Raw genomic sequence first — 23494 nt, 5'->3', positions numbered from 1 at the left:
TACTAGTCAAACGTCAGTTTGTGTTCAAGCATTGTGTTGGGCAATAACTTGTGCAACGGAGGGGGGCTTTTAGTATTTTTATCTGATTTATTATGACAAACTCACAATCGAGTCAGAACACCAATAATGTTAGAAAATAAATTACTTCTATGTTTCAGTTGAAACATTCTTATAAAAACGTTCTGATTATACTCCCCCCCCCCCCCCCCACCCCCCCAACAAACTACGCCCCTGTCTGAGTTACCCTTGTTGTGGTGTTTAGTATATTGCAAAACAGTTGAGATGTTGTTCAGCTAGACAACTAAGGATTGCTGATAATGACTAAGGCAGGGTGTTGGTGAGTTTTTCAAAAGTAAGTAAGTAATTCAACAACTCTGCTTGCGGATCTTTTTGTTTTTGTACTCTAGCAACAGTTTTAGCATTTATGCTAACACTATCAAGTTCATGTCAAACTTTTTTAAAAGGTTAGAAAATAAAATGCACAAATTAGATAACAAAATACACAGAGAACACAGATTGGAAAATACACAGAGAAAATATTTGGAAAGCTTTTACTCTATTTTGTAAACTTTTGAACAGGATGATTGGTGTAAATTTTTATTATTTTGTTAAAGATCTTATTTTTTTTTATTATTTATTACTGCCCTTCAGAAGCTAAACAAGATATTTACATGTTTCTCAGAAGACAAAATAATAACAATTTACATCAGTCATCCTATTCAAAACTTTACATCCCCATGGCTCTTATCATGTATCGTGTTGCCTTCTTGTGCCTCAGTGAATGTATGCACCTTTTGTAATTAAGGTGTATGAATCCCTCAGTGTGAAAAGCTGTATATCAAAATCATATAGCCACTGTTGGAACGGGGTCAAATATGCAGAAGATGCTGGAAAAGAACATGTGCAGGACCTGGAGGATTTTTCCTGGAGAACAGTGGGCTGTTTAACTGCTCAGGACAAACAAGGAACTCATGAACAACTATCACAAAACATAAAAACAGTCATTGATCATCCAGGTAACAACACATAGTATTAAGAATCAAGGCTATGTAAACTTTTGAACTGATTCATTTGTGTTAATTCAGTTAGTATTGTGTCTTGTGGACATCTGTTATGTGAAATAGTTTATTCATGGCAGTACTAAATAAAAAAGCAAAATGCAATTTTAATGAACCCTCTTATTATTCTTATTTTTTTAAATTATTAACATTTTGCAGATTCTGCAAGGCGTATGTAAATTTATGAGCACAACTGTATGTGAAACTTCAGGGTGGTGAACAGGCATTGGTCAGCTTCAGGCAGCCATCCTGAAAACTTTTGAAGATGTTTTATTTTGCTCTGTGGGCTCATGCCTGTGCCAATATTTATTATACAGATGTTTCTGGAATATTTTTAAATAGTTCCAAAACTCTATTAAGAAAAGCCTCACCTGGCCAATTGCTTCTGATGCTTCCATTATTACACCTACAATTTTATTTTATTGTGATGAGCAATTAAACCAGTAGAATACTGATTATAAAAGCTTGCTAAGATATGGATACCAAGTTGAAACCACAGAGTCAAACAAAAGTGCTAATGGACAGAAATTACTGGCAACATATCCTTTTGCGGCCATAGCTTCCAATCCCTAGAATACTCCCAAAATGACAGTCATCCCTGAGTCTCCTTCAGAGAAATCCTCAGCAGGGCATGTACATGCACTATATTGGTGATTCAGGCAACCTGTACATTTTAAATGTTTACTGTTTATGGTCTCAATCAACACCTTTCTCTAGAATCTTAAAGACAGAAGAATGGATATCTGTAACAGTTCAGACAAGTTGATTCCCAAAGAAGCTACTAGTTTGGCTTAACTGGTGTGTGATTGTTCCTCTCATAGTGGTTGTATGCTACTATAATCTGCTGATTTCTTCATAATTTTCAGTACTCTCGTCATTCACGTCGTTGTCACATATACATGGTATGTCAGAAAATCTGTTTCTTTCCTCTATCATTTTGTGCACTTCTTTTGTCTCATTACTGCTTTCACCCATTTCATTTTCATTGGCCTTTTTCATAATCAATGACTCAGAGGGTTTGTCATTCTTGGTTTTCTCCCCCAGTTCCTCTGTATCTGACTCTCCAACCTCTTCACACACCGAATAAATCCTGCCAGGATCGTTTGTCCCCCTATGCCAGATTTGGTGATACAATCCAGAGAAATCACTTGTCCTGTTGCTTGATGTGGTTTCTGATGGTGTACGGATGGACCCATTAGCAAGGTAGTGTTCTGTATTCTTTGTATTTGCTTTTGAATTTTGTTGAAGAATAGAGGTAGTGACATTAAAAAGTTTAAGCTTGCTCTTCAGTGATTCTCCAGTAGGAGCTGTTGAACACTTCATAGGATGTTCACAATAGGCCATGTTTGAGGCTCCTGTACTTCCTTTGGAAGGTTTGTTTCCTTTCATCATTCCTAACACTTCATATCGGAAACTAGAAATGTCCTGTTTTAGCTCCTGAAAAAAATGAGACATGGTTTATTCAATTGTTGCCGCACCATGAAGCCACTATATAAAGACTTACCTTGAAGTTCTCTTCTGTTAGGCCTTCTTCTGTCTTGGCATCTCTGATCATTGCAGCCACGTACCGCTTCACCAAGTTTCGCAGCACCTCCTGCAAGAATGCCAAACAAGAAAAGAGAAGGCTAATAGCCATCAATATGAAATTAGACTGTATGAGGTCTGACTTATCAACCTGGCCTAACAGAGCATTAAAAGCATCTGCAGTACCAAATTTAGAGAAAGGAGTGGGAAAGGCACAAGCTGATTTATGGCATGAGAGATGAAAGGGGAATATATTCACAGCAGTAAGTCATCAGAGGATTTGATGTATAGCACAAAGGTAAATAGAAATAATGGGTATTAGCTTTGAAAAAGACATCATTACCTGATACTGGTGATTGATGTGGACATTCCTTGCAGCTCTCCTCTGTGGGAGAATGGAAATGGCTTGACTATTGACTTAACCACACTTTCACAGCCTCTGGTTTGGCAATGAGGCTCCCAGCATTGATGTTAGTACAGAAGAATCATGCTTAAACCACTACATATTGAAATTTACCACACTAAAACTGTATTACTTTCATATGCAATGATCCAAAATAATTTGATGCAGGTTATAAATTCAGCAGAAAAGATAAAAGTCTTACACTAATTGACCCAAAAGTCGCAGTTCTCTCTGATCTTGTCCTCTTGCAGATGTGCTTCTTGATCCACATGATCAGGTACCATGCAGACTTAGGGCTGGGAATTATATTAAATGGAGGAGGCAAAGTACCTCCCTCTTCAAAGTAGCTCATCCATAGCTTAGTTCGAGCAAACTTCCACTCAATGTCAGCATGATCCTATGAAGTAGCAGAAGAAAATATTATTTATGGAAATAAGACAGAATGAGGGGGGGAAAGGTTAAACACAAAACAAATAAATATCCAGCATATTTTCAAAGGTCGGCCACTTCTGGGAAGGTTCACTACTGTGCTGAGTTTTTTCCAAATGGAGATAATGGCCTCACTGTGGTTCTTTGGCGTCCCAGAGCCTTTGAATAAAATTTGCAACCCTTCTCAGACTGATGTATATCGATCACCTTCTTCCTCATCATTTCTGGAATTTCTTTCAGTTTTGACATAGTGTGTTACTGGGTAAGACCTTTAACCCTTAAGAGTCTGAGGCTTTTTTATCCTGGAGATGTTTTGACATGCCCTGACATTTGTTCTTATTTCAGTTACTTATAACATATTAATAGTAAATCTATAATTACACTATATCCAGCACAAATTTTGCTACAATAATATTTGAGCAGCATGTAGGTACATGTTTATATTTTTGAGAAAATGAAGTTTAAACTTGGTTAGTAAAAATATATATTTTTAAGGACATTGAGATAAAACAAATACTAAATATATTTTCACAAGACTTTTGAGTACTGGATTATGTAGACCAGAGTCTTTGTAACAACATGCTGTGAAAACAATCTTGTTCATTCATTCACATAAAACAACACATTGATTTAAGTTTTGTGTGACATTTTGGTTTTAGAAGGCTGTATGCAAGGGAGTGTCAATGGCCATGAATATTGAAGTCTTTCACATCATGTTAATGAGCACCTATGTGTATATAGTCACAGTTTGTACTGCACTCTCTGTCGTACGTTTGACTTTCTTTACTGTTGTCTATGTTGCTGTGTTTATGGTCTTTGTTTCACGGTTATACTTTGGCTTAATGTTTTGCTGCTTATTCATAGTTCTTGTTTGTGTTGTTTTGGTATTAATTAAAATCTATCTTCACTATTATTATTATTATTATTATTATTATTACTATTATTACTATTATTGCTATAAACTGACTTTTGATATTAAGCCTGATGCCTTTAGTTTCAGAGGAAAAAACACATCTCCACACACACACACAAAATAGGGAAGCAGCAACTCTAAGGCCAGCAGTGATCTTATTCTGCTTGTTGAATAACTGCAGAAAGATTAGATGATGCTCTGTATATAATGACACATCAAGGGCCTGGCTCTTTGTTCTTGTTTGAATTGGATAAAATAAGTACCATGTTTATACTAAAATGGGGTGACATAGTGTACATCAAAAAAATTAGGTTGTCAGAAATTGGACAGGACTTTTAAACCATTGTTTCAAGAAAAGCGATCTGGGCTTGTGACTGCTCTGAAAGAGCATCTTGATGGGTGGTACTGTTAGTGCAGTTTTTAACTATAGTGGGTTTGAAAACCCCACTCTCGCAGCAGATTTTTAATGTTACAACCCCCAGCTTCAACCATGTCTGTGCAGATGCATTCATTTCTGACCATAAAAACAGGAATAAAATTGGCCTACACCAAAAAATATTAGCAACATGAAGTGTTCTAATATAATATAACATGAAACTGTGTTTGTGTCTGCATAAAGACATTACCCCAGGAAAAATGAAAACATAAGACTCACAGCAATATGTTGATACGAGTTGTTCATCATGGCAATTAGCATGTTGAGAAGCACTACCAGAGAAATAATGTTATAGGTTCCAAACATGGTGGCTCCAACAAACTCTGTGAACTGGTGTTCTGGGTCAACGTTGGTCACATACAGACTGATGAGGCCAAATATGGACCAGAACAAAGACTGGAGGGTTTCAAATAACCTGGAATAGCACAAAGAATAGAGACTGTTTCCCTACAAGCATGGAGCCCAGATTATTTTTTTAACAAACAATTTATTAAGATCTGCAGTCACTCACGTGGAGAATGCATTATTCTGCTGTACACAGCGAATACCCTTGCAGTTCCCTGTCTTGTTTGAAGCCTCGGTTTCATAATAAAAATATAGCTGGTTGAGGCCATTCGCAAAAGCCAGAAGTACAAGGCAGTAGATAAATAGGAATTTAAGGATGTCCAGTAGCATGCGGCCCAGAGAGATTTGCAGAGGACCCAGGTGGGAGTTAGCTGTGAAGAGCGAGATCAAGCGCAGCGAACTAAAGATGTTGGCAATGGCGAATAGTGCCTCTGCCACCAGGGTAGGATGCCACATCTCCCAATCATTCCTGGGTTTGACGTCACTGTACTGGAGAGAAAAGAAAGTCAACAATAATCTAACGTTGGACTTTTTTTTAATCACTGTATTTGAGCACCATTTCAATGACAAGAAAATGTAACCCTATCTACTGTACCAAAAAAAAAGATTTCTCAGTGTTGGGTGAGTGGTAGCTCAGTGGTTAAGACAGTGACCTCCTGATTAGAAGGTTGTGAGTTCAAATCTCAGTACTAACAACCTGCCACTGCTGGGCCCTTGAGCAAAGCCCTTAACCCTCAACTGCTCAGTTGTATAAAAAATAAGATAAATGTAAGTAACTCTGGATAAGGGCATCTGGTAAATGAAATGTTGGGTATAGCACAATATAATTTATGATCTTACCTTTGTGTAAGCTACAATCTTTAGAGAGATAGTGGCTAGATAGAGAGCATTCATGACAAAATCCATAAGGTTCCACCAATCATGGACATAATCTTGAAAGCCTCCATCCCACATCTGTTTGATCTCAGCCCATATAAATCCTATAAACAGTGAGGTTAAAAACTTATATAAATTTTGCAGCTCACAAGACATCACACCCATTTTATGTTTCTAACACTTCATTTGCATTTCTTCCCACTTGTTAACAGCTTTGCCAAACATGCCACTCTGTGCTAGAAGTCTTTTTTTTTTTTTTTTTTTGTATTCTTTGGATATATTTAATTAAAGGACTTGGTATGAGTTACCGAGCACCCAAGGCAGTATCATCCATTCCACAGTGGTGGGAGCTGGACCCTGCCGACCCGAGTCTGTGGTGACCACATGCTGGGAGGCCAGAAGAAGGAGGAAGAGGAAGGTCAGGTAAGAGGCAGTGTGGCAGATGAACTTGATGAAGGGCTTGCGGATAAAAAGGCCATAGTGACTCTTAGGGGCTATCAGATAGAAGATGGAGAAGAGAGGGAACAGGAGGCCGATGAAAATGCATGTGACAAACTTGCCGGCCCAGTGGCGTCTCCTCCAGCCTGGAAACTCATCATACCAGCGGGATGCTAGAAGCTGCTGACAGTTTGGCTGTGCTACAAACTAATCACAAGAGAAAGAAAAAAACAAAGACATTTATAAAATTTTCAGTAGAAGTCAAGCTAAATGTGTCTGGACCATATATATGTATAAACAAAACAGATAAAGAATATATTTTAAATCAGAATTAACTGTATTGTATTTGTATAGATTATTTAACTTTAATTGATAGATTATATTATATTTAATATAATGTACTTACATTATATTTTATTTTAGTAAAACAACTGGGTATCATTGAGGTAGTAAAGGAACGTTTTGAACAATTCAAATTGTTTTGAAAGGGAAGAAAATGAAAAACACATTGCACAAAGATCATCATAGGGGACTAATTCTTTTGCAATCTTTGCCATAATCTAAAAATACTAGTTTATCAGTTTTATCCTGATAAGATCGATCTTCAGACCATTAGACCTCTTGTAGTTTGTGCCAGTTATAAAAGCAAAGCCCTGTCTAAGAGAATTCATGCAATATGGATAATGAAAAACAAATGACATTTCAAGAAATAAAAGTACTCCTAGTGACTCCAGCTTGATCAGTCTGTTTTTGATCAGATGGCATGAAATTCAACTTTCTACACCTTTGTGCAGCCATCTGCACAGCATATGAGGCATGGCTGATATAACTAACCACATCCTGACAGATCATCATACATTGCTCAAACAGTGCTCTTGGATGAACAGGTACTTGTGCTTTAAATTGTGTGTGAACAGGACTATGCTCAATAGGAGAATTTCAAAGGAAATATGAGCCCTCCCAATCAACTCAAATGTAAACAATGTGTGAAAAAGTCACTGTGATTCCACAGTGCAGCTTTAATTGTCTTAATTTAAAAATTACATGTTTCATTCTTCAGTGTTTCTTGGCTCTTTATGCTATGTAAAATCTGAGCTCTGAATGATGTAATGGAATTTGTGAGCTATGCCATGTTAGCTGGCTGCTCCCACAATCGAGCAGATTCTGAAACACTACTGTTTATTATTACTAGAATAACATCTGTGACAGATTGCAGAAAAGCAAAACTTGGACTTTCTGCAACACAGAATCTTGGTTTTATTATCTTTGTAAGGTACTTCTACTGACATGTACAACCCCAACTCCAAAAAATTTGGGATGGTATGTAGAATATAAATACAAACAGAATGCAGTGATTTGCAAATCTCATAAACCCATAATAGAAAATAGAAAACATATCAAATGTTTAAACTGAGGAAATGTACCATTTTAAGGAAAAAAGTAAGGTAATTTTGAATTTGATGCCTGAAACATGTTTAAAAAATGTTGGGAGAAAGCAAAAAAGGCTGGAAAAGTAAGTGTTACTAAAAAGAAACAGCTGGAGGTACATTTTACAACTAATTAGGTTAACTGGCAACAAGTCAGTAACATGATTGGGTACAAAAAGAGTATCTTAGAGAGGCAGAGTCTCTCAGAAGTAAAGATCAGATGGAATCTGGATGGAAGCATATGTTGCTCTAAAACTTATAAAATCTGTATATACCTTTCAGCATTGATGGTGTCTTTCCAGATGTGCAAGCTGCCCATTCCGTAGGCACTAATGCACCCCCATACCATCAGAGATGCAGGCTTTTGAAGTGAACACTGATAAAAAATAAAAAAAAACCGGATGGTCCCTCTCCTCTTTAGTCCTCTTTAGAGGATGCAGTGTCTAGGGTTTCCAAAAAGAATTTCAAATTTCGATTCCTCTGACTACAGAACAGTTTTCCACTTTGCCTCAGTCCATTTTAAATGAGCTTTGGCCCAGAGAAGACGGCGGCGTGTCTGGATCATGTTCACATGTGGTTTCTTCTTTGCATGATAGAGCTTTAACCAGCATTTGTGGATGGCACGGCGAACTGTATTCACAGACAATGAGTTCTGGAGTGTTTCTGAGCCCATGAAGTGATTTCCATTACAGAATCATGCCTGTTTTTAATGTAGTGGCGCCTGAGGGCCCCAAGATCACGGGCATGCAATATTGATTTTCACCCTTGTCCCTTGCTCACAGAGATTTCTCCAGATTCTCTCAATCTTTTGATGAAATTATGTTCTGTATATGATGAGATATTCATAGTCTGTGCAATTTTACATGGAGGAACATTATTCTGAAATTGTTCCATTGGTGAACCGGAGCCCATCTTTACTTCTGAGAGACTCTGCCTCTCTAAGATACACTTTTTTATACCAGATCATGTTACTGACCACTTGCCAATTAGCCTCCAGCTGTTTCTTTTTAGTAACACTCATTTTCCAGCCTTTTGTTGCCCCTGTGCCAACTTGTTTGAAATGTGTTACGGCCATAAAATTCAAAATTACCTTATTTTTTTCTTACAACAGTACATAGTACTCAGTTTAAACATTTGAAATATTTTCTATGTTCTACTGTGAATAACATATGGGTTTATGAGATTTGCAAATCATTGCATTCTGTTTCTATTTACATTTTACACCGCGTCCCAACTTTTTTGTAATTGGTGTGTAAATTATTGTGTATATTTTATATGAATAATGCTAAGCCAACACCTAACACTAACTTTGACCTTAGTGACTAAACCTTTTGACTATTCAATGCTAATAAAAACTTTTTCCAAAACCGTTAAAAAAAGATTTTTCCTTGATTACTGCAAACGTTTACTGTTCACACACACACACACACACACACACACACACACACACACACACACACACACACACACACACACAGTGGTGGCTGGTGCTTACAGTATATACACACTGTAAAGGTCAATTCTACTGCTTTTGCTATACACTGAATTCCAGCTGAATTTCAGCTGATATATCCATCTACGTGTGTTAAACAACAATTGATTTGGCCAGTCTAAAACCTTCCACTTTATTCCTTGGAATAAAGTTTTTTGTTGTGTTGTTTGTTTTGGGTCATTATTAGGGGGTAAAGCACAGATGGTATGTAGGCACCCTTTTCTTATTCTATGTTTTATTGTTCTTCTTTTTCTTCTGACTAGGGTGACTATGGCAGCCCATAGATGATCTCTAGAATCATCACCAAATATGGCACACATCATCTTCAGAGAAAGCCTCACAAAAGTTATCAAATGAATTTTGCATATTCAAAACTATTCTCCTGTAAAACATTGGCACATGCAAAAAAACAGGATGTGAGTGTGTGTCTCAACAATGCATCCACGTATGATCAAGAAACTTGATAAGTATCTTCAGGACCTTGAATGTATCTTGAATGTACCCAAGATGTTGCATGACTTTACCACGTTGTGGTCAAGAACTGTAACAACTTTCATTTTTTTTCCTTATATAATTTAAAGTATTTGTGTTAAATTCACTGCTCCTTTTTCCTATAATTCCATGGAGTATAATGCATACTAGCATCTGAAATTCAAAAAGATGTTAGACAGTGTACTTCCTGTCTAACATCTGGGAATTTGTCCAAAAAAAAAAAATTTCACTACTCCTCCTACGAATTGTATCCAGTCATTACCAGATTGAGCACATAATCTCCAGAGTAAGCCTCACACAAATTTATAAAAAAAAATTGAAGACTGCAAATGGTTTGCCCAAATTGTTCCAATAAATCTGACGGTGAAGCAACTAAAAAGGAAGTTTAACAACTTTGCGCACTGACACAAACTTGGTATGCAGCTTCAGGACCATGATGCTATGCAACAAATTTCATGACAGCACTACCTACTGGTCAAAAGTTAAAACAACATGCTAAAAATGCTTACATGTAACTGCCATTTTTGCTGCTGCTCCTATAAATTTTGTCCCATCTTCACCAAATTTGGTTCACGTCATCTTGAGACCTGTCTGAACAAAAGTTATCAAGGAATTTTGATATTTAAAATCATTCTTCCATAACGGACTGCCAAATGTGTGAAACTATAAATCATTCTTGAATCCATTTCCCTTTTGCTTTCCTGTGATTGCTTATATGAATGTGCGGTTCACTGAGTCTGGGTGCATGGCTCACAAAATTACTATTATTATTATTATTATTATTATTAGTAGTAGTAGTAGTAATAGTAGTAGTACTAATAGTAGTAGTAGTAGTAGTAGTAGTAGTAGTAGCAGTTTTTATAGTTGAAGTAGTAGCATTAATAGTTCTATCCTATGGAGCATTTTAGAAAGCACCTTCACACTTTCTTGCACAACAGATTTTTTTTGACTCAATTACAGTTTTTTGAGTGTGCATCTTTATCTTATTTTTGGTGTGATTTTTTATATGGAAATATTTGTTTATACCACTACTTTAATAATGCAGTTTCACCTCAGGATCAATAAGGTATCTATCTATCTATCCATTTATCTATCTGTCTGTCTATCTATCTATCAATCGAATGATAAATTGCATCCCAATTACACTGGATGTAGTTCTCTGTAAATTGGCAGATTTTTCTTTAGACTTCTGACATTCTGCTGCTACCAACATAAGATTCATAATCAATAAAGATTAATAAGCCCATTCCAGAAGCAGCCATGCAAGCCGAAGCCATGACACTACCTCCATGCTACACAGATGAGCTTGTATGTTTTGGATCATGAGCAGATCCTTTCTTTATCTACACTCTGGCCTTTCCATCACTTCAGTAAAGGCTAATATTGGATCTCTACATTTCTTTGCGAATTCCAATCAGGTAAACAATAGCAGTGTCTATTTTGTCCCAAAAAGCAGCTAAGCTGCTAGCTGAAGAAGGAAATGACAGCTAGCTAGACTATTCAGAAATGAATCCAAATAATCAAACAGAAATTATATCACAGTTTATTTATACTATTTACAAATTGCTACTACTAAATTAGGCTCCATGCAATTCCATCTGGGTCAGATATCTTCAAGTTGAAATGTCAGTCCTGTTCATTCTGGATTTACAGATTGGCAGCTAGTTACGAGGTTCTGCTCCTTTGAGAGGTCTACCAATCATCATAACGGTACAGCACAGTAAACTTTTTTTCATGTGTAAAATCTGGGGGGCATCTGCCCATACTCTATTCACTCCCAGTGAAGTTGTGCATCTGGGCATGATTCAAAATTATGTGCACTGTATGCTGAAAAGAGTTTGAGATTAATGATCAAACAGCACAATACTGCAGTGAGATATTTATTGTTTGAGTCACAAAAAATATTGAATTCCAGCAAGAGTGATATGACACTTTGGTAAACATTTAATTGGCACATTTTAATGAAATTCTTGTGAAGTCTTAACGCAATCGCCTGTGGCACACACACACACACACACACACACACACACACACACACACACACACACACACATAATTGTGATAATCTTCAGCTTAACTTGTCTCAGGTGAGCCTTGAGCTGCCAGCTTTTGCTTTACGATGGCTGCCTGACCATGTAAATATTTATGCTTATTCCTTGGGGGTCTTTGTTAGGGATCACCAGTAACCATTGTTCCCATGGTAACAGAGATTGTGCACTGATCTTGGGACAGCTTTGTTGTTCTGTCACATCTAATATTAGCACAGCTCAGCATGCCTGACTGTGCTGACAGGGCTCTAAGTTAACACTAGTCTTATAAGCCTCACAAGCCTGAAATTACTGATTATGATGAGAATTTTTAAAACTGCTTTAAACTTTTAGCTAATGATCCAAGATTATCAGGTTAAGCTGAATAAACTGTTATGGGTGAAAGCATCATTTTTGTAGTCATATTGCATTTGCAGTCATATGTGTTTATATCCTATGCACTTTTTGTGTTATTATTATTTCAACACATGCATTAAATTATCCAATAAATAAAAAATGTGCTAAAAAAAATTCACACGAGTGACCAACACAACATATGTTAAATTATTGTCCAAAGACGTTGCGGACTGTGCTGCCGACGTCATCATCCAACTCTGAACTTGTCTCAAAGTGAATGTTGGTTGCTTTGACCTTTTGATTGTGATATCGGAGTAAGAGTCCTAAGGCGAGGAAACGAAATAACCACAGGTGAGTTAGCGTTCCTCATTATTTAGTGTTAATGCTGCTGAAAATGCCTGGCTGAGTTTGTGATATTTAGGCAGGGAGCTCTCGAAAATGTATTCATTGGAAAACAGTAACTCAACAAGTGATAATTAACTTTACCTATCGCAATGTTAGACATTCCCATTACCTTTTTGAAAGTTAACGATAACCTAGCATTACAGCTATTCACTATGATGTAATACAAAGAGTGGGCTAACGTTAACTACATTTATCAAGAGTTTTGGACAAGACAAGCTGTAGTAATTAGCATTAGGCTGATAAGTTAGAGCTGTGTTTCTTCAAGTATTCGGTGAATATTAATGCTGGTTAACAGGTGCAGACAGTCAGTGGCTAACGGAAACATAGCTAGCTCAGTAATATCGAGGCCAAAAGTTATTAACAAGGTTAACGTGACAAAAAGAGAGGATGGGGTTTAGGTTGTAATGCTTTCCACTATCTCTGTAATGTTGGTTGACTTAATTAAGTTGTGCAAAAAGGCTGGAATATAAATATCTGCAAGTTAGCTAGATTTTCTTGGTGAGGCTACAGCACAATTTTATTCATTAGGAAAGTGGAGGTCACATTTCCACAATTCTGTAATGCAATTTCTCAGTTGAAGCCCAAAGGCATTTGCCCATATTTTGTAGCTAGCAACTAACCAACACTCTTTTTGCTCTTTTTTCAAATGCAAGCGAGTGGGATTCCCGTCTTTATAGGTGGCAAGGAGATTTGTAAGAAGATGCATCAACTCCAATTCTTACATCTGTCAAATGTTTAAATGATTTTAATAAATGTCAAATGAATTAGAATTTATTTTGTGAGCATTTTTAGAATTTTAGCATACAAACAAATTGCATTTTAGGATTGTAGGGGAATAAAAATATAAACCACACATCTCTGTAATTTCTATTGTTATTTTTTAACACATCTCTGTGTGGAAATGTTTAACACACTGCATGTGTTAAATGTATTAACACACTGATTGTGTTGAAAGCAACACAAAAGGTTTTGATTAAGCAGTTGTACCAAATGTGATAGACAACCTCAAGTTAGAATAATGACAGCCAAGGAAGGAAAGATAAAAGTGTTGTTTGGAGTAGTTAAATAGAATGAGCAAATATGGTAGTAAATTCATGCCATATTTAATCTGTATGTGCCGTCCTTATAATATATTAGGTTTAGTACACATTTCTCTTAATTCTGTCTAAAATTATTACCAAATGTCTATAATTAGTTTGCAGTGTGTTTCTTGTGCAGAAGGGGGCAATATATATTCACGTAAAATAACAGTATTACCTTAAAAACAGAGCATTAGAGAGTTATGGAAGACCTTGAGTAGAATACAATGATTCATAGTAATTGTAATATTAGTAACGTCATCTAAAAGGACTGAGAAACCTTTTCAAAATGTCTGAGAAATAAACATCTGACGTGTGTGCAAATTAGAGATGAATATGGAAGAGACTAAAATTGTTTTTGTTAAAAAGTCACTGTTTCTTTTTACAATCAGGTAAAATGAATGAATCTGAACAAAATCTCTCTATTTTTTAAAATGATTTTCATGCTCATTTTAAGACACTCAAGTTTTAGAAAATATAGCATAGAAAATATACTATATCCTGCAATTTTAGTAAACCTTTTTAGCAAAGAATATTGCAGGGTTATCTCACCTCCTTCTGATGGTACTTGATGGCCAGTTTGAGCCTGGCAAGATCATTGTTGTTGCCCTCATCCTCCAGAGGATTTATGTCATCTCTGTAATTGAGGATGATCTCAAGCTCTCGTGAGCTGCGTGTCTGATCCAGCAGGTCCTTGGCGAATTGTTTGCACTGGTGCGACAACTCCTCATATTCAGCCTTGAACTCATTCTCCACCTTGCTGAGCTCCTGCAGCTCCCAGCTGAGGAGGAAAGCCGTGAGGAATGGGTCTTCGCTGGACAGGGCGATCAACGATGGGCTGGACAGTGCGCGATAGATGTTGAGACGGGAGCGTGAGTGCCGCAAGCTATCCACATCTGAGCCAGATACACACTCCACACAATTGCAGCGCACCTCGTGTGGCTGGGGCACCGAAACGCCCTTTTGCACCAGAAGCTTGATGATTTCATAATTGTTGGTGTGAGCAGCCAAAATAATGGGCGTTATGTCAGGGGTGAAGTCAGAAAACTGTTTGTCCAGCAGAATAGGAGGCACCTGTGAGAAAAATTGGACTAGTGTAATTCATATCAACTCATTAAAAGATTTTATTGAAAAACAAAATTTCAAAATGATATTTTCCACACTGAACTGAACTCTTTGGCTTAAAGGTAACCCATTAAAATAAAAGTATACTGGTCTGTACAAATAAGACAAAATTTGTATCAAGCCTGACCAAAAACCTATATTATTGAACATGAGGGTCATTATTTTTAAACAGTATGTATTATATTTTTAAAATCATAGTATATTGTTTTTGCAAAACCACTTTTGATGTTGTGTAATAAGAGCTACTATGCAACAATTGCCTCACAATAATATAAAAAATTATGAACTAGTATAATAGAATTTCATCTGTACACCAAACAGTATCCTTCAATATTCAGAAGTGAAGGCACATCACATCACTGGGGAGAAACCATGCTGTGTTTAATTGCCTGAGATTTTACATCCGGGGGTGTCAGAAACGGGTTGCATGTGTCAAGTTGTTTGTCAGAGCTATTTCAGTATTTACCTAGCCAAGCCATCTTTAATCAGACAACAAGAAGACAGCCGAAATCTAGCAGCATAGCATTCCTCAGATTTATAGCAGAGCTGGAGGAAGCCGCATACAAAATTAGTGGGATGGAAAACTTTCTTTAATGGATTATCTGTATTTTATGTCACTGCACTCATGATTCAAGTTCTTTTTACAAATGCATGGCAAATGTACTGCTGATGAAATATATCATTCCACTCAGCTCAAAAGAACTGACACAAACAATATGTTCACCTCCAGCCACAGAAAGATAGATTTGATGCATTTGCCAGCAGGCACCTTCTTAATATAAAAAAAAAATGTTCTGCATTGCAGTGATGATAGATGGCATGGTTATCAATTTAGGCAACCTTTCAGGGCCAATGGGCTTATTGCTTATTGAATAAGCTATTTAGGTAAAGGGGTAGCAGTGGCTAAATGTCATTTTAGTGCTATGAAAAACATTAGATTTTATAAGAAGAGGAATTCCACAATTCTTGGGTAGGGATACAGCTGAAGCAAGTTAAAACAGGGTGTCTCTTAACACTCAAATTTACTCTATGGTCCTTTCAGATTATGCAGGAAAACTTTGTTTAGGAGATAATAATGAACACTGTGCATATTAGAAACAAAGAGAGAATCTTCAATAGGAAGGAAGGAACAGAAAGTTCTCTGATAATGAGGCTGTCCTTCAAAGACATCACACACCTTAACAGATCACCTTTAGAACAGATATAATTTTCTTAGGATATGTAGGTCCTACCTGCATGCCCCCACTGGGCTTCTTGTGGTTGAGCAGTAGCTCTACAGCACCCACCACCTCTTTGCGTATGGCATGGAGCAGCGCGTCACCCACGTATACATTAAAACTGAGCAGGAGTTCGATGATCTCCAGGTTCTCATTCTCAATGCCGATAAGTAGGGCTGTGCGGCCAAGTGGGTCAATGCAGTTGATGTTGATTTTGAAGTAGATCTCAGCCTCCTCCAGGGCTTGCTTCACACTGGCATAGTCACCCTTCTCTACAGCATTCAGGTAGGCCTTCTCTAGGGGGGATAATTCTGATTCGGCCCGCACAATCCGAAGAGGGATGCGGTCTCGATATGAGGAGTTACCAGTACGGCGGTAATACAGCTGGGACATCGTTGCTAGGCCATGTTCCACTGATGCTGCATAAAGAGGAGTGAGTTTATATGGAAAGATTTTGAGAGGTTCAGAAAAAAAAGAGTACAGACAAGGTGTAACAAACCTGACAAGCTGTACAATTACATGCAATTTTCACAGTCAGTCTGCTCTGTTTTGTCTAATTATGCTGCCTAGTTTACCCTGATACTGCTGCTTTTGTCTGTGTAGCGTGCAGTATGTACTGTTTTTTTTTTTTTTTATTGTATTGTGCTACACTTACTAAAGTACTACTAAAGCTGTAGGTTGACTCAGTACATGTGTTGCACTGTTTGCACTTTATCTTAACAATTACATCCTAATTTATGTGTACATAGACAATAAGACCCTAAAAACTGACTTGATTTGAGAAGCAAATACAGGAGGACAACTCAATAGATTTCAGGCATTGAGGGTTGGGATGGTACATTAAAGATGAAACAGCTTTTAGTGTTGTCATTAGCGCTACACATGAACACCCATTATGGTTCACTCTCAGGCTTCAATAACTTAAGTATAAATCTAAAAAAAACAAAAAAACAAACAAACAAACAAAAAAAACACTTTGTGTTTGCGGGTTTTTGTTTTTTATTATTCTATTCTCTCTTTTTTTGTATTATGTGGAAATGCCTTTTGATGAAATCTTCCACAAAATCTGGAGCATGACTCACAGCAATACTGTCATGTGAGAGAAGGTTAAGATGGATACAATTGCAGTTAAAAAAAATTTTAATGAAAGTCTGACAGACAAATCCAAAACGGGAAACAAGATCAGGGTCAAACATAGGCTTAGGTCAGGTGATCAACAAACAGAGTACACTAGGCAAAGGCAGGTCATGAAAACTAGGAAAAGAGTCAGGGTCAAAACCAGAATAGCAGATCACAGAAAATAGCAGGATTGGTAAAGTCAAATGCATAAACAAACTGAGCGTTTACTTCCAATATATATATTGCTGGTGGTGATTGGTGACAGGTGTGTATGACAAGGTGCTTGTGCTTTAGGAAGTGAAGTCTGGCACGGCCATGGTTGTAGGCCGTGGTGTGTTCTGAGAAACTGAATTCACTGATTGAGTTGACCTGACAATTACATTGCTTTACTGTGTGCAATAATACATACATGTGTTGTTGGGTTATTAATTGTTTAGGCAATTGAGTAAATACAAGAAAATTCAGAATGAAATACTATGCATTATATGTAATAAAAGTAAACAAATTATTATAAAGTTACAGTAAAATTTTTGTTAACAATTACTGCCTATTTTTATTTTTCACCTTTTCTTTTAAGCTAATTTCTTAATTAGCATGTTTATTCATTTGTCTGTTTCCTACATTCCTCATCTTCCATTTTCCTCACTGCTTACTGGGAGGACTGGCATGTTTGTAGCACTTTTCATTTCATACTCAATTACACAAGTCCAACATGTCTACAGCCATAAATCCAGTAACGTCTGACCATGAATGGTTTGTGTGCAATTTATCAAAAATGTAAATGCATGACAGATATTCAATTGTCAAGTAGTGTAAATCATTACAACTGTAATGAGGAATAACTGACTTGGTTGATTAAATTATATATATCTACAATATTTTGCAAGACAACTCATCTAGTTTAAAAGATTAAACTCTACAGGTGTGCCTAAACTAGCAACATATTCAGAAGGGGCTCTTTTTCCACATATGTTTCTATGTAGCCTCAGATAAATTTTGTTCACACAGTAGTCACCTTATTTTGTCTTTGTAGTCATATTTACTGGAACATAATATAGAAGCATACTATAGCTAGTGCTGCTTTACTCTAGGTCTGACATCATTTATAGCTTCTGTACTAATCAATTCATATATGTACATGTACATACATGTGTGACAAAAATATACATGCAGACGAATTAAAGAAAAAAAATTATGAAAAAAGTGTCACAAAAAGGTCACCAAGAGACACCTGAATAGCTTCAATGTGCCTTGACATTGATTCTACAAGTCTCTGAAACTATGCTTTTTAATATGTTTTGATAGTGGTGGTGTATCTATTCTAACAGGAGTCTAACAGGTCAGTCCAAAATCTCCCATAGGGTTCATCTGAGTTAAAAATTAGTAAATGCGAAGATCATCGAATAGTACATCATTTCAAACTCATTAAATCATTCACTGAGTTACCAGGCACTGTGGTAGGGGACATCCTAGAAGAGAGCACGCTCAGCATAGAAATATTTCATAATAGGATCACTCCGAATTTCTTTGTATTCATTTACAGCATTGATTCTCTCTAAGTGGACAAATGGACCCAAACCATGCCTGCAAAATACTTCCCAAAGAATAACAGAGCTGCTGTTTTTTTCCTTTTATTTGTTACACATTCATATATGCACTTTTATTAATATATACAAAACATATACTATATGGTCAAAGATATATAGTATATGTATACCTGACCATCACAGCCATATGTGGGCCTTCCCCTAAACAATTTCCATAAAGTTTGAAGCACAACATGGTCTTGAATGTCTTTGTATGCTGTAGCATCAAGAGTTCCCTTCATTGGAACTAAGGGGCCCAAACCTGACAATGATGGCATGGTTTGCCATGGTTGGTGTGGATGGACTTAAGTAATCTGCACAAAGCCTATCCTCACTGAAATGTGCTCGGCCTCCTCGCCTGACATTAGTGCCTGACCTCACTAATGCTCCTGTAGCTGAATGGTCAAATCCCCACAGCCATTTGCCAAGACTTAGTATAAAGCCGTTCCAGAAGAGTGGAGGTTATTAGGTTATTATAACAGCAAAGGTGGATTAAATATGGAATGTGATGTACAAAAATCATATAAGGGGTGTGACTTGTCAGGTATACACATACTTTTGGCCATACAAGTTTTAAAAATAATGTTTACAATTATTTGTATTTTTAGTTTCAGTAAAAGTTCTGGATGCTCCCTGGGTGCTAACTTTGAAGTAACAAGATGAGACAAGCTGGGATTTTCACTGTGTCTCGGTTTCTGTGACTTAAATGGACAGTATCTTATACATCATTGGTGAATGATTGCTGGTTGTCAGTAGAATTTAATTAGCCCAATGTATACTGATTATGAACAAGACTATTGTCATTAACATGTTCTCTGGTCGTTATACTAACTCCACATAATATTACCATCTCTGCGGTTGTCAGTGAAGTTGACATATAGTAGGACATTTAAAACTCGGAGTGGGGTACATCATGTTGCTCTCACACATATTATCTTGGCCAAACAAGCTGCAATTGATGGGTAAGGGAATTAAACATATTCTATACTAACGGATGCACTGCACTATGGGAGTGCATTTTTTCCACACTGTCTAGCACTTGTTGTGCACAATGTTTAAGGCATGCCCCATTAGCTATTACTTAAGGACTGAAAATGAGCGCTGTTGCATGAGGAAATGGGAAATCGATGAAAGGTAAAATGTGCAAAAGCAAGCAAACAAACAAACAAACAAATACAAATTTATAAATTTATAAAATAAAAACTACAAACCAGTAAATGATAAGTGGATGAGAAAAGTTTATATAAAGCTCCATAAGGTCACACTATAATTAATTACTGCAGTTAATTATAATTAATTCAATTCAATTTTATTTGTATAGCGCTTTTTACAATAGACATTGTCTCAAAGCAGCTTTACAGAAATATCAACATGGTATACAGATATTACAGATATTGAGAATGAAACAGTCCATCAGTGTCATTTGTCATTTCTGAACGAGACCAAAACTGTGGACTTGACTGTAACCAGATATTTGTGTTACAGCTTCTTAAACTGGACAGCTGATGTTCTCTTTGCATCTCAAGAAGACTGCAGATATGTGCTTGTCACATGCATGAAACCCGATAGGTAAATAAGAGAGCACATCATCTTGCGCATTTGGTAGTATACAGTCAGCAGATAGCATGCAAATATCATTGTGTGGTTTGGACCATACGCAGAAACTCTTCCAGAGTTATCTCGCAGCTGATCTACCGATCTCGGGGTGGGGGGGAAATGAAATGATGATTTCTCATAGATTTTGTATAATCGGTTGTAATTTTGGGGATGCATTTCAACCCTGTTTTCTTATGCTTTTCTCTTAGAAGCAGACTGCCGCCGGGTTTAGATGGAGACACGAGCCCGCACGCACTGCACTGCGCTTTAGCCCACTGAAGGTATTTATTTTTTTTACGGTTCCGTGATTCAAGTCGAAAACGGAAACGAAAGAAAGACTTATTAAATATTATTATTGTTATTATTATTGATTAGCAACTAAATTGCGAAACACGCCATTAGGTGTGATGTAATTACGCTTTTTTTTTTTGTTCTTAAAAAATGGGGGACGTTAACACGAAGCTCACCTGGATTTCAGTCGCTGCGAAAAATCCCGGCGCATATGAACTGATCAGCAAAGACGCACAACAGGTGTTCATAAGTGAGGCTGCGTTGAGAAACCGCTCGTCTCGGCTTGCAAAGAAGCGAAGAAATGTGGAGAAAGCAATGCACTCTCCAGTCCTCAAAACGGAGCGCCGATGTGCGCCGTCACACTGTTTTCACCCAGTGATTACTGTGTGACGGTCCCACCATCCTGTCATCCCCTTCAGTTCGAGAGATTTCTGTTAGCAATCACAATTTGTAGAAACTGGAAAAGAACATGTTGCTCAAAATGTTCAGAAATGTTGTTCAAAAAACACGTAGACTCCTCCGCATGGATATCCAGTCTGTCTGGTCAGTGTGCGTAAACTTCAGTTTAGGTCCAGTTCAGTGTGTCGGTACTCAGCTTGGAGTGAGGCGCAGAGCTCTATTAAGCCTGAAACTCTCTCTCTCTCTCTCTCTCTCTCTCTCTCTCTCACACACACACACACACACACACACACTCTCTCTCTCTCTCTCTCTCTCTCTCTCTCTCATATCCAGATACTAGCTGTCTGTAAGGATATTACACTGGCCTGACCATCAAAATAGCTGAAGAGAGTGTTAGTGCAGAGAATCCCATACTGTCAGTTCATCATTGCAGTAAAGATTGGGCCTCCAGCATCTGCACTCCAAAGCATGTCTTGATCAAAGGTACACAGCTCAAACGGTGCTTACTACCACACTGGGTAACAGCAGTGCATTTGTGACCTGGTTTTGTCTCATTTAGGCTACAACAGAGACTACAGCAGTCTCTCCTTCTCCCCAGTTTTAGTCACAGCAAGTGGGGTCTAAAATGACAGCAGAAAAGTCAAAGTAACTTGCAGTGAAAGCTGAGGCACAGCTATTGATATATCTTGAGTATACAGATTTGCTGCCAGTGGTAGCATTTAACCTGTATTTTATCTGCTAGACGCTTTGTGTCGAAGAGTGGGGCTGATCTTGCTTTCCTCTAACAGCAGCACTATGGCAATAAACGTTCTGGCATTTTCAATACAAATCAGCAAATCAGCCGAGGGCAAAACAGATGGCTGTAAAATGGGCACATAGTCAGGTTCACACAATACAAAAAAACAAACAAATAGTAAGACATATTTATTGCCCTTAAAAAATAATGGTCACATGTAGTCAATGCAAGTAAAGGGTAAAAATTATTAACAGATCTCAAGATGCAAGCAAGGAACGCAAGTAGTGTCAATTACCAGGGGCGTAACCTGGCCCTGGGCATTCAGGGCTATAGCCTCAAAGATTTTTTCTTTAGCCCCTAATAATTCTCCACTTGTAGTGGTTTGTCACTATGTAACTAAACATCAGTAACATCTTCAGTGAACGGAGGCGAGACCAATCAGACATGGTTTGCAGGAAAATGCATGGAAATGCTAGTGTCTTATTGGGTGACAATTTTTTTAAAACCAGTAAATGGGTAGAAACTAAAAGACTAACATTCTCTCATGCTGAGCAGGAAGGTGTGTAAATGTCTATATAAGTTTGTGAATATGATATGAGCAGAGCATAAGGAGCGCTAACATACTTTGCATGGCACTGTACCAGCTAAACCCATACAATGATAGCTTAGTTATGCCTAGCGATACCAAACTAGTCTATTCTCATGTTAGATAGCCAAAAAGTTTGACATTATATCAGTCTGTTAGTCCTTCATACACCCGAGGCAACTTTTATGATAAATCCATCGTTCTGTCAAATTTTCACATTTTTTTAAGCAATATAAGCCCTTACAAGCAAGAAAACAAATGCATGCAAACAGGGTAATTTAGAAGAACATTAAAAATTTTTTTGTATTTTTTTTTTTTTTTTTTTTTGATGGAGAAGAATCTGGGCTCAGCCCCGGATGATTAGCAGTTCAGCTAACGCCCTTGTCAATTACATCATGCACTCAAGAGCCCTCTATTAGCCCACTGCAATAATCCCATTTATTAGAGTGTAATGGAATAACAATGATGCAGGAAATACTAGAAAGGCCCTTTGGGACATCTACAGAAAGAGCCATTACTAGTAATGCATTTTGGTTTTGAAGTCATCCTCAGTTTGTTTCCTTTCATGATCTGTATTAAAAATTTATTTTTCTCTATGTTTCTGCGCCCCCTGAAGATTCAGTATTCTAATCTCCAACAGGGTGATACGATCTCCAACAGATGTTGATGCATTAATACAACCCCCAAGTGGCAGCAGGGTGTCCTCTGCAAGAATGATCTGATGTGTGCCACAAATGGACAAGCTATAAATACACACATGCATACTGTATATGACACACACACACACACACACACACACACACACACACACACACACACACACACACATGGCCAAACAGAAAAAATAGTCTAATTATATATACCCTAACTCAGCCCAAGGATTTGTCCATATACTGTAATCCTGCATTAAATTACTCTAAAATGAAAGGCAGAGCACAGTGAATTACAGAAGGGTGGCAAGGGGATTTGTGCATGCGTGAAGTAAAACAAGCACAGAGAAGAGGTTCCCTAAGGCCACCATGTCTACCAAATCCCCATTACTATCAGCAACACAGAGAGGCAGGGTAATTAAAATTGATCAGCTCTTATCCTTGGGGAAAGAAATTATGCTGTCTGAATTATGCTCAGTGTAGTGAGA

At 37.4% G+C, this 23494-nt stretch overlaps 1 protein-coding gene across 1 annotated transcript; it reads right to left on the bottom strand.

Annotated features, from left to right (window-relative positions):
• Nucleotides 1-222: 222 nt before the first annotated feature.
• Nucleotides 223-23097, bottom strand: trpc4a (transient receptor potential cation channel, subfamily C, member 4a). Its single transcript, XM_017488419.3, has 11 exons — nucleotides 20812-23097; nucleotides 16059-16462; nucleotides 14254-14775; nucleotides 6293-6629; nucleotides 5949-6088; nucleotides 5275-5597; nucleotides 4983-5178; nucleotides 3188-3382; nucleotides 2926-2967; nucleotides 2563-2652; nucleotides 223-2495 (listed from the first exon to the last, which is right to left on the bottom strand). Exons 2-11 carry the CDS (start codon nucleotides 16434-16436, stop codon nucleotides 1893-1895), a joined length of 2826 nt encoding a protein of 941 aa, XP_017343908.1. The 5' UTR covers nucleotides 16437-16462; nucleotides 20812-23097; the 3' UTR covers nucleotides 223-1892.
• Nucleotides 23098-23494: the final 397 nt, after the last annotated feature.

This window comes from Ictalurus punctatus, chromosome 16, assembly GCF_001660625.3.
Source record: "Ictalurus punctatus breed USDA103 chromosome 16, Coco_2.0, whole genome shotgun sequence".
In the NCBI taxonomy this organism is placed as follows: Eukaryota; Metazoa; Chordata; class Actinopteri; order Siluriformes; family Ictaluridae; genus Ictalurus; species Ictalurus punctatus.
This window is presented reverse-complemented; position numbering and strand designations above follow the sequence as displayed.

Coding starts and splice junctions, on each gene's coding strand:
- trpc4a (XM_017488419.3), bottom strand. CDS start 16,436: ATGTCCCAGCTGTATTACCGCCGTACTGGTAACTCCTCATATCGAGAC. Junction 14,776..16,058: donor AGCCCAGTGGGGGCATGCAG/GTAGGACCTACA, acceptor TTTTTCTCACAG/GTGCCTCCTATTCTGCTGGA. Junction 6,089..6,292: donor GATACTGCCTTGGGTGCTCG/GTAACTCATACC, acceptor CACTGTTTATAG/GATTTATATGGGCTGAGATC.